The 11,838-nt window shown below is 41.9% G+C and overlaps 1 protein-coding gene across 1 annotated transcript in view; it reads left to right on the top strand.

Annotated features, from left to right (window-relative positions):
* The first annotated feature begins 8,310 nt into the window (after nt 1-8,310).
* CLIC6 (chloride intracellular channel 6) overlaps nt 8,311-11,838 on the top strand; it is an 11,566-nt gene continuing 8,038 nt past the window's right edge. The window contains exon 1 of the mRNA XM_006025716.1: nt 8,311-8,373. Coding sequence (XP_006025778.1) covers nt 8,311-8,373 — 63 coding nt within the window. The remainder of the gene's footprint in view (nt 8,374-11,838) is intronic.

Here is an 11,838-nt window from a genome sequence, read left to right on the forward strand (position 1 = left end):
CAGGGTGAATCCTTTCAATTTGGTTCCTGAAGTAGGCTGGAATAATACAGGTTGGATTAGGCTGGAAGGAATGATCAGCCTTGTGATCTTGATTTTACCTGTCCGTCTTGACCTACACCTAGGATTCCCATCACCTTCCACTCTAGGTTATTTGGTTTCATGGGGCTCAGGCACCTTGCGCTCAGTTCAAGTCTAAGTGCCTTTTCCCAGCTCTTCCCAGGCTTCCACCCGAAACTGCTGTGGCTATTCCTGCCATAGACCTAGAAATACTGGCAACAACCATCACTTCTGCCAGCTCCCAACAAAAAGCTCCTACTTCAGCTCAGACTGGGTCAGACTACCCCCACTCCTTGCCTTTGAGGTGGGGGTTACATTCCCAAAAGGAAGGGGGATATATGTCCCCCCAAAACCTAGTCCCCATTTTACTTTAAATTTTCCAGTAAGAGGTAGGGTTCCCTATTACAGCTGTGCAACTGCAGAATATGCAGACCCCCTAACTATTGGGTTACAACTAGCATAATGTCTATCCGGTACAATACCCAACTCCTATGTACTGTAGTGCTTTCCATCTCAAAAGTGCTTTATGTAAGAGGCCACTATCGTTATCCCTCCCCTCCTCACAGATGGGGAATCTGAGGCGCATGTACAGAAGAAATTTCCCCAAGGTCATTCACTGTTTTGTGCCTTAGAACAAGCATATTACCTAGTAAAATCAAGTTAATTTGAAGTTGTGCCCAGCTCTGTAAGTTCAATCACAAGAGGGGTGGGTGGAAAAAAAAAATCTTCTCTTTCATCTTTATGAAGGGCCCAGGAACAACAGCAATACTCAGAGAGTGGCACAGTAAGTAATTAATGAAAAAATAGTGGTGTGGAGGGTAATAATCCCATTAAGCAGTGGCTCATGATTACAAATAACAATAATCAGATGATACTGTCACATCATACAGATTACTGTTTTAAGAGGACTGAATGAAAGCTTTTATGTAGGCTTTAACATTTTTCTTGTCTGCAGCAATAGGCCTCATAAATGTTTGATTAATGAACTCATTAAGCCCTGACATTACTAGGAGAGGCTTACTTACCACTTGACTCCATCATAATTAAAATGTAAATGCCAGTTCAAGATAGTGGCTAGAATAATTTATCTAAGTAGAACAGTTTTTATGCTTAGCCTCTTGAATTATCTCAACCTCTCTGACAGGACACAGGCTTATGTCACACCAGTTGCGAGTAAGAGCCATCTTTCAGCACTGCCTGCTTTTCTGTCAGCATTTATATGGTTATTAAGTGATAGCTGTTTTTATGATTTTAAACTTGTTTTTTTCCATGTTTGCTGACCAGCTCACAGTTGAACAAAATTTGTGAAATTATACTCCCTCATTTCAGGGCTCAAGCAGTATTGCCAGGATCAGACATAGGATGAAATTTGCAACAAAGTACTCATTCATTTTACTCAGGTGAAATTCTGCCCCCAGGTCCCAAAGGAAAATTAAGCTGTGTGCGCACACTTAGTACTATTTCCAGTAATAGAACATTGTACAACTCTGCAGGGAAAGTTACAGGCATTCTTCTTTACTCACTACTCAATCAATTCCTACACAAACTGTCTCACAGCAGTTGCAGGTCAGCAGGTGGGCTTTTTCTTTTTGATCCTATCATCACTGTATTGTGTCCTAGCAAGGTATCACAGTCATGTTTTCCAAAAGCAGCAGCAGTTACTTTCTGGCAGGCATGCCATAGACTAACCCCACACCCTCCCTGAGTGCTGCTCCACTTCCTTTTCCCTGCTTGATTTGTTGCTCTGCTTTCTGCCCTGTGCCCCTTGCCTGATGTGCTTTGCTTTATGTTCCATGCCATATCTGCCCCTGTGTTTCTTGCTCCTCCCTGGTCTATCGCATGCCATGCACAGAGGCTGCCCATGTCACTTGTGGCATGACTGCTGCAGGTTGATCACCCTAGTATAACACATGAGGATGATGCATCTCGGCCATTGCTGGATAGTTAGCCACTGCGATTGAGTTTGTTCTTGTGTAGGACCACAAGAAAGTGTGCGTGTGTGTGATTATTTTAAAAGGCTGCCCCAGCAGCAGTGTTAAGTTTTGTTATTTTGCTACAAGGCTTAATATTTGATATTTTCAAGGCCCTTGCTCCTACAGTCATAATGATATTGGTATCATAGCTAGATACTTTCATTAAAAAGGTGTCAGGCTTGGAGGGGGAGGGCAAAAGTTATCATGAAAGACTCAAAAAACAGGTGGTAAAAAAAGTTCCCAACTTTTTTTGTTGTTGCAATTGTTATGGTCTATATCACCAGAAGAGGGTCTTCCACAAATGTATGTACAGAAAAGTTTGCTTTCTACCTTAATCTCTTACTGGAGTCAGTTCTTTGGGCACAGTTGCTTCTGGGGGCTTGACATTGGTATTCTGACTGTATTTCCTGACAAAGAAGAACTTCCTACATGCTGTTTTTGACCACCTCTGTTCAAGGATTTGCATACACAAATGTAAAACAAATCAGTTTAATTGAGAAGATATTTCTCATAACTTTTTTCTCCTCCAACAGGAAGCTAATCTACAAAATTATCTGATACTGTTTTCCAAAAGTGCAACATTGTTCTTTAATATCTCATGATTTTTTTTGGTCCCGACTCCTGAATTGTGCATGATTGGTATTGTAGGTGCTGAGCCCAAGTATGAGAGGAGCAGATGTATTTGTTCCCTGGCGTATATGTCTGGTTGCTTTTGTAACCAAGCTGTGCCTTAGCTAAGCTACATCTGTACAGGTTCTCTTCAGAGGTTGCCTGCATCTAGTTAAGGAAGCACAATCACCCCTTGCTGCTCAGGGCAACAAAAGGAGTTGCCTTGTTTATGACAGAGGATAACAAAACAGCACCAGTTGCTATTTCCACCAGCAGTGATTTATGAATAGTCAAATGTCACATTTAAGTGTGTCCACTGTAACAGTCTCTCTAGATGGATAAATGCAGGGGTGGATACAGATGGGGTGCAGTGCTGTGGCCACACCCCACTTTCTGACCACATGGAAGCAGCAACTGCCAGGGACCTTAAGACCCCAAAAAAGGTAAGAATTCCACCCCCTCTTTTCCCCACCATGCTTAGAGGCACATCCCTTTCTTTCCTGTCTCTGGTGTGCTATTGCTGCTGCTGTTGCTGGGGCAAGGGGAGCTCTTCCCCTGCTCCAGCTGGGATGTGTGGGGCCTAGATTTTGCCCAGGGGAGTGGCAGTAGGCACGCAGGTTTCCCCAGGCATTCCCTCAATGTCAGCCCGGGTGCAGGTGTGGGCAGGGGACCCTGTCATCTGTCACCACTGCCACTTTCTTGGGCTGAGCAGCTCCAGAGACACCCCTTCCCCTCCCCCCAGGACAGTGACAGTGCTGGAGGGGAGAAGGGGAGGGGAGGGGAGGGATCGGAGCAGGGAAGGGAGGGGGGTGGAATTCTTACCTTCTCTGGGGACTTAAAAAAAAAAAAAAAAAAGAAGTCCCTGACTGCTGCTCCCATGGCATGGGAGGGGCAGAGTGGACAAGAAGGTTGGGGTGCAGCTATCCTGCAGCACTGGTTGCTGCTCTTGCACCCACATTTGTAAAAATCTTGGGTCCACTTCTGGGTGAATAGGGTGCATTTTTCAGTTGGGTTAGCTCCATGGATTTACCATAACAAAGTGGGTCAAAATGCATGCTAATTCAGGCAAAGCCATTTTAACAGGCAGTGTTTTACCTATGCTAAAACATTTGTGTTCAGACTTCAGTCACCTTGCGCTAAGGGAATTGAGCTAATGTGACTGGAAGATGCATACTTTTTTCACCCATAAAGAGGAGACCCTATTGGCAGACTAAAAATAATGATTATAAACAACTATAATAACTAGGAATTTCTGTAATAGCCAAGTAAAACCTTATCATTATGCAATGAATTTACGGCATTCAGAGAATTTATTAGTTGTCTCAACACTGATTTTGTACAAGCACATCAGAAATTATCTGAATAAGATCCTGTAGGGTGTGCTGCATAGTAGAGCTTTCTTTTTGGGTCAGCAACTTATGCAGTACCAGCTTGGTGAAAGCTATCTATAGTGGTCCTTGTTTTGGTTGTTCTGTAAGCCGAGCTGTGTGTGGATGTTTGGATACTGAAGGAAAGCAGGCCACACTGTCCTTAATTAGAATATTGGGAAACTATATTTGATTTCTGGCAGTTGGATAGCACTTTGGGTAAGGTAGAAGTTGGATGCCTGTGTATAAAGGTCTTGTTACTGGCCATGTGCAGACTCTAAACAGGCTTCTCTGGACACAGTATTGGACATAGATTCCTACTTTGTAATTTCATTTTATTAGGGAAGCTAGTCTTTATTCAGATGGTTGAAGTCAGGGGTCTGCAAGCTCCCTTCTAAGGGCAGTTAAGCCATCTTGTTAAGCCATGTGTGGTGTTGATGGAATCAGCAGGTGCTGAACACAGAACTTATTAACTCCCCTCTCTGTCAAGAGTCTGAATGTTACCCAATTTGGTACAATTTTCCACCCACTTTTTACTAGCACATATAATAAGTGATTGTGTAGGATGCAGAGCCAGGCCTGACAAACTGGACTATGAACTGTGCTGTTGATGTATTAGTATTTGTATTAACCTGCTCACAAGACTAAGGGCATTTTTACATGTGCAAATGCTGCAGCTCTGGGCGCTTTGAAAAGCACCCAGCACTGCAACGCTTACAGTTGTATAAGTGGTGCAATGCACGTTAGTGCTGAGAAAATGGCGGCGGTGGACTTTTGAGCTAAAACACATCAGAGGTGCTTTAGTTCAAAAGTGCACTGCCACCATTTTCTGCATGCTGACATGCATTTCGCTGCTTATACAACTGCACGCAGCATAGTGCAGTTCACCTCAGCTCAGATTAATCAAGTCTGCTTGGAAGCAGCAGATCTCTGGTGCATCATAGGACAGAAAAGTATGTGTATAAATGCCCCATGGGATCGGTGCACAATAAGAAGGTAGGTTGTACAATGTTAGCTGGAGAATGCGTTATTGTTACATAAGCAGAAAAAAATTACAGAAGATGCAATCTAATTGTCATCTAGCAACTCATCCTTAAACTGAAGGTTAAACCCCACCCTGTGAATGGCCCAAAAGTTGAGATGTCTTACTTAATTGTTTCCATCTTTATGGCTCAGTAATTGCTATGGCATCTTGGAAGACCATGGTATCTGTTACAGCTTTTTCAGTGGCATCCACCACTCTGGTATCTAACAAGCTACCGTGAGGGTGCACATAATGTTTCTTAATACATAAAGGCAAATTAGAGTCATCAGAAGGTTTTTCTATCAACCTTCTCATCCTATGCTTTAAAAAGGAGCCTGAATATGAGCTTAGCATAGTTCTAAAACACACACAAATCAAGTTCTGCATCAGGGTCACAAGCTGTTAAAATGATAGGAAAAGAATAGAATCTGGGCCTTATACCTCAGTTCCCTTGTTCCCCCTCTTGCCATAGTTGAACATCAGTAACTCCTAGTGCTGCTGCTGGCTTCCATTGCTTGCTGTCACCTTCCTTCAGCTCTGCTATTGTTAGGAGTTATTGCTGCAGAGCTGGAACTAGAGTACTGGTATCTACAGTCAGATATACCCTGGCTATCACAGCACCCCTGGTCATGAGGCGTGATCCCCTCCATCCAGGAAGTTGGGCACTCCCAAGTGGTGGGGTAGGGCAGGAAGGCTTTTAAACAACTGAGAATGGTGCTGGTGATATACTGGCCTTCACTAACCCAAGGGCAAATCGATGGTATAAATATGAATGCCTGAAAGACTGCCCTAGTATAGTTCTGAATTTGGAGCCCTTGGCTCTAGATCTCACTTGTGGAGCCTCCTGAACAAGAGCCCAGAAAAAGATTGTGCAACATAAGTGTGATGCCACTATTTTGCAAGGGATTCACACAGAAAAGTGTTAGATCTGGTCACCATTAGCTTACTAAAAATCTTGTCTTTGAGGGAAATGGCAAGACATCAGGTAACCTATTCCTACTTCAAGCAGAAATGGATTTCCTTGTTCCCCTTCCCTGCTCCCCCCCGCCCCCCAAGTACAGGAAGCAGCACTGCTGAACTAACCTAAAGCTATGCTTTACTAGAATATTTATATATTTTTCCTAAAACTATGTAGATTAAGACTGTGTTGATGGTGTTACCCCAATGTTCATCTCGTATTAATATTGAAAAAGGGCATCGCAAGGGTGAGCACAAACTTTTGGACTGCAGTTGAAACTGGAGGAACCTGATAGCATACAGGACTGCTTCTTAAAGTGATTTTTAAAAACATGTACATTACTTTTGCTTGTCGCATAATTCTTTGTTAATACTTTATTGATTATGTTAAGCTTCCCTCTACAATTTGCTTGTTTCTCAACATTTAAAATCAACAGTATTTTGAAAACCATACAAGAAAAGAAAAAAAAAAGGGAGGGAAGCAATCAACTTTGCAGTAGTTTTTCTATGAAGAGTTTATTTTCTTAAACATGAGCTGTGTATTGCCAATGTATAAAACTTTTTAATCGTTAAGATATTTGCACATCTCTGCAAGCCATCAAGGTGTCTCCAGAAGTTCTCGATTTGTAAGCAAATAAATGACAAATAGTCTACTAAACACAGTGTTATTCCAGTCTAATAACAAATCGATGGAGTCATTGTCTACTTCAGTTCTGCATTTGTCATGGTAACGTGTCTGTCTTCAGCTGGATCTCTGACTCCACCTTATGGAAATTTACAGAGGAGCAGGACTGAGGCTGCTGCTTCTGACTCCCTGCAATTTACTGGTCACCAGGGCAATGGAGACGAAACAAAAGCTGACAGCTTGGCTGGCTTTATTTCCTCCACTTCAGCAGTAAAAGTTAGAGGGAACAAGGCTTCTAACTTGAATGTCCAGGGGAAGCTGATGCTGGGTTACAGAAAGAAGTTCATTCCATCGTGACTGTCGAGTGCTTAAACAATCTGTAAAGTTCTCCAAATGCTACGTATTGCTATAAACCCCACAAAGAATACAAAGCGAGCATCTGACTGTTTGACCAGAATAGGTATGCATTTCACTTTTCAGGAGACAGGTCTCTGATTTCCTTAAGGCTTAGCCATTTATTTTAGTTGCCATGATCAAATTCCCTTTGCCGTAAGTGCACAATTGGTTTTGATAAGTTTAAATGACTTGATTCATTACTTTTCAGAACTGTCTGTAAAACACTAAAGACATCCCTAACTTAAGAGTGCATTTTCATTGTAGGATTTCGTCAGGTACAAAGCGGATTAGGTTTAGCACAGTTCCTTGCCCCCCACCCCCAAGGCAAAAAAGACTTTTGCATGTGCAGACAAACATACTAGTTTTGCACCACCCTATCCCATCTAAATAGAAGAAATAAGTGACCTGTCCACTGTGCTTATACTTCACACTGCATTAATAGGGATATCCAACCCATCTTCTTTCAATACATGTACTCCAGTTTTTTGTTTGCACAGGCCCACCCTAACTTTCAGAGCTTCTATCCATCATTTTACCCAAATGTTTTGGTAGACTGGTCACCAGAAAGAACTGACAGTCTGCGAACTGGTGAGAGTGAGAGCAGGAGACATACATTCACAATATAGAGCACCTTAACTATATTATACAGTAACATGCCTCTTCATGCAGATCCTGAAAACAACATTTCATAATGAGGTACAGTTTTGTGATATGGTAGCCACATCTTATTTAACAAATGCTTCCAAACAGTTTTCAGTGGCAGTATGCTGATAATCCAATACATAATTCAGTGATGCAGCCCAGCAAAGAAGCATAATAAAGTCTTTGACAACCACGTTGTTTTTGTAAAACCCACCTATAGTGGATACTGACATTTTCACATCACTTGGTATGAGGCAACATGATATGTTTACATTTTCTATTGGCATCAGTCAGCTCATTCTAATAAAATGCAAAGTAGTTTCCAGTCAAATGCATGCTTGTTATAAACTGTGATGCTACAGAGCAGCGCTCCGAGTGGTAGTGAACTAACAATAGTAGCTTTCATACTTGCCACCTACAAGTCAGCTATCTTGTGTAATACAGAGTTCCAAACCCTTTATTTCTAGTTTTGTTCCCTGATGGCATATAAACCAAGGAAAACAATGGTTTGTGTTTTCACTTGTTGCTGAGAGAGCCAGTAGTTGTCACAAAGCAAGAAAGAAAAAGTCACTAGAGGAAAATCCTTCAGTTAGATATAGAAAACAATAGCATTTAAAAGGCTGTACAAGAGTTGGTACTTGCTTATTCTTCACGCTCCCCATGGCAGAAGATTACTTTCTGGAGAATGGATGCTTGTTCCCAGACATTGAGCTCTTTGTGAAGGTGAGATTTTTCAAAAAATTTAACTTTTAAAAAGGGGGATGGTTTACTTCAAGATCAATTCTGATACAATCCAGAAAGAGTTAAAAATAAGTTGTGCCATCGCTACACACAAGTTGTTTTGGTCTTTATATCTGTGTCACTCAAAGGAAGAGTTACACACAGTAATATACCGGTTAAAAGAAGCAGTTGTACTAACCTTATCACTACCTACGCACTTAAGAGCAAAATTTTAAGCTTAAGACTCATAAGAGCGTGACAAATCAAACCTCTGAACTGCTTTCTACAATATTGTTCATTAGTTCTAGTGTTTCTGTTTTTCATATTTAATCCAATTAACCTAGTTTCACTTTGACATTTGCATTTTAAACTCCTATCTTTTCTAAAGTCACTAGATCCTTTTCTAGTTGAGAATTTAGCCCTGTTTGATGCACCCAGATTCTACTGGTTTATTTAAAATCAATAGTGGTGACTATTTGCTATTTTGGTTCACCAGTTAGGTTAAAACTTAAGAAACTATTTAAGCCTAGTAACAGCTACATAGGTATTTGTACCAGTTTAGCTGAATCAGATTTATCTGCAATATGTCACTGTTTGCTATTAGCAGGTTATGCCCATTGCCAAACAAGTGGTTGGATATAATTGAGTAAAGTTGGAAACAGAGTGCAACTTGGCTAACTTTTTGATAAAGATGAGGGGAAACTCTTCTTGATTTACTCATCACAAACAGGGATGAATTGGTTGAGAATGTGAAGGCAGAAGTAACTTGGGTGTTGGTGACCATGAAGTGATAAAGTTCAAGATCCTAAGAGGAGGAAGGGAGGAGAGCAGCTGAATAAGGATACTGGACTTCAGAAAAGAGACTTAAACTCGGGTATGTGATAGGTAGAATCTCCTGGAAGGAGAGTCCAAGGGCAAAAAGGACTCCAGAAGAGCTGGCTATATTTTGAGGAGGCCCTGCTAAGGACACCGGAACAAGAGCTATCCCAGTATGATGGAAAAATGAGAAATGCATCAGGAGACAAGCCTGGGTAGACAGCACATTCTTCCATGAGTTGCAACTCAAAGAATCCTATAAAAAAAAAAAAAAAAAAAAAAGTGGAGGCTTGGTCATAGTACTAGAGAAGACCATTACATGGCTTTCCTAATTTTCTCCCTACATACCCAAGGCACAATTTGAGATATAGCAGAAAAGTAGAAAAGGATTTTGGAAGCATGTGAAAAGCAAGAAGACCAGAGAAACTATTGGTCCTGTAAGGAACTCAGAAAGCAATCTAGTTATAGATGATTCAGAGAAGGCTGAAGTATTCAATGCATTGTTTACTTCAATGAAGTAAACAATTAATGTTTTACTTCAGTTTTTACAAATAGGGGCAGCTACACCAGATGATGAGTGTAGTTGGCTATGAAGATAGGGAAGGAGATAAACAGCTTAGAATAGTAGAAGACTATTCCCTGGTTAGGGATTACTTAGAGAACCTAGATACTTTCAAGTCAGTATGGCCAGAAGGAATGCAGGGTACTGAAGAAAGTGGCTGCAGTAATCTCAGAGCCGTTAAAGATCCTCTTTGTGAGCTTGTGTAGTTCAGGTGAGGTCCTGGATGACTGGAAAAGGGCAAATACATGGGCCCATGTTTAAGAAAGGGAAGGAAGAGAATCCAGGGAACTACAGACCAGTCAGCCTAACTTCTATACCTGGCAAGATCATGGATAAAATCTACTGGGAGGCACCTAGAGAAAAAAAAAGTGATCAACAGGGATCCTGGTTTTCTCCGATTAAAAAAAAAGTAACCCAAAATCCACATTTTTCCATGCTTAAAATGAAATACTGCTAATATACAGACCTATCTATATTAGTGGTATTTCATTTTAAGTCACAGAAAAAAAAAATTGGATTTTGGGTTACTTTTTGAACTTGAAAATTGGGGATTTAAAAAAAAAAAAAAAAATCAAATTGAAAGCCAGGATCCCTGGTGATCAAGAACAGCCAGCATGAATTGACCAAGAACAAGCCATGCCTGACCAACTTAATTTTCTTCTATGATAAAGGTGATAGGCTCTGTGGACGGGGAGAAACGTGTCAACCAGATGTGATACACTTTGACTTTAGTCTACTCCCACACCATCCTCATTAAGCAGTTAAGGAAAATACAGATGAGACAGAAGTACTGCAAGATGACTATAGAACTGGTTGTATCATTAGGACTGTGTGAAACTTCAGGTACTGATTCAATTCGGAGAAGATTCGGTCCGATTTGGTGGCCGAATCAAATTGGGACCAGTTAAAAGGTCTGAACAGATTCAAAGCTCTCCGAATCTTCGGGAAAGATTTGGATAGTCTCCGGTGGCTGCAACAGGGAGCTGGTGCCAGACTTGGAGCTGGTAAGTAGGGGGAGGGGGGGCTGGAGGAGTGGGGAGGGGACCCCTGCCAGGCCCCATCCCCTGCCCGCTCCCCCAGCCCCTTGACTGCTGCCCTGTCCACCTCAGCTCCTAGAGCTTTAAAAAAAGCCCCATCTCACTGGGTGCTGCTAAGCAGGGGATGATCCCTGCTGCCCCCCACTGCATGGGGGGGCTCTGCCATGAGCCCCCCTCCAGCTCTGGCCCTTTAAGAAAAAAAAAAACCAACAAAAAAACTGAGAATAACCCTGGACTTGCCGCTCCTGCAGCGGCCTCAGGGCTTTGAGGGGCTTGTGGAAGAGCCTCAACAGCTTACTGGATTGTATTAAATAGGAGCGTTACAAATCAAGGGAAATGATGCTTCTGGTCTAGTCAGTACTCATATGGCCTCATCTGAAGTACTTTGCCTGGTTTCAGCCCCCCCAGACTTCAAGAAGGATGTGAACAGTTTGGAAAGAGTCCTGTACAAAATGACAAAGGTTTTAGAGGGCTGGTAAGCAAGACTTGTGAGGAAAGACTGAAAGAACTCGGGTTATTTAGACTGCAGAAGAGAAGACTGTGGGGGGAGATTTTATAATAGTCTTCTGATACCAGAATTGCAGAGAGGATGGAGACAGGTTTTTCTCGGTGGCCATAGGGGCAGAACTAGGAGCAATGGCATCAAGCTGCAGCTGAGAAGATTTAGGTTGGCGATTAAGAGGAACTTTCTGATTATGAGGATGGTCAAACATTGAAACATTACTTAGGTAAGCTGTGGAATCTCCATCCTTGGAAGTTTTCAAAAGCCGGTTAGACAGTCATTTAACTGGACTGGATTAAATTGGGGTGATCTTGCCTTTAACTGGGGAGCTGGAGTAGTTGACCTCATGCAGTCTCTTCTGGCCCCACTTTTCTATGATCCTAAGGTTACACACAGCAAATGTCAGAGGGGCAGCACTCAGCATGAACGCAACAAAAATAGGTCACATGTCAACTTTTGGACAGCTGTTCCTCCTTGTCCAAGCTACATTTATTTATTTCTTTTCTCTCTCTAAACCACTTAATGAATTCATGCTTTTTGCATTGCTTTTT

Source organism: Alligator sinensis, unplaced genomic scaffold (assembly GCF_000455745.1).
Source record: "Alligator sinensis unplaced genomic scaffold, ASM45574v1 scaffold966_1, whole genome shotgun sequence".
In the NCBI taxonomy this organism is placed as follows: Eukaryota; Metazoa; Chordata; order Crocodylia; family Alligatoridae; genus Alligator; species Alligator sinensis.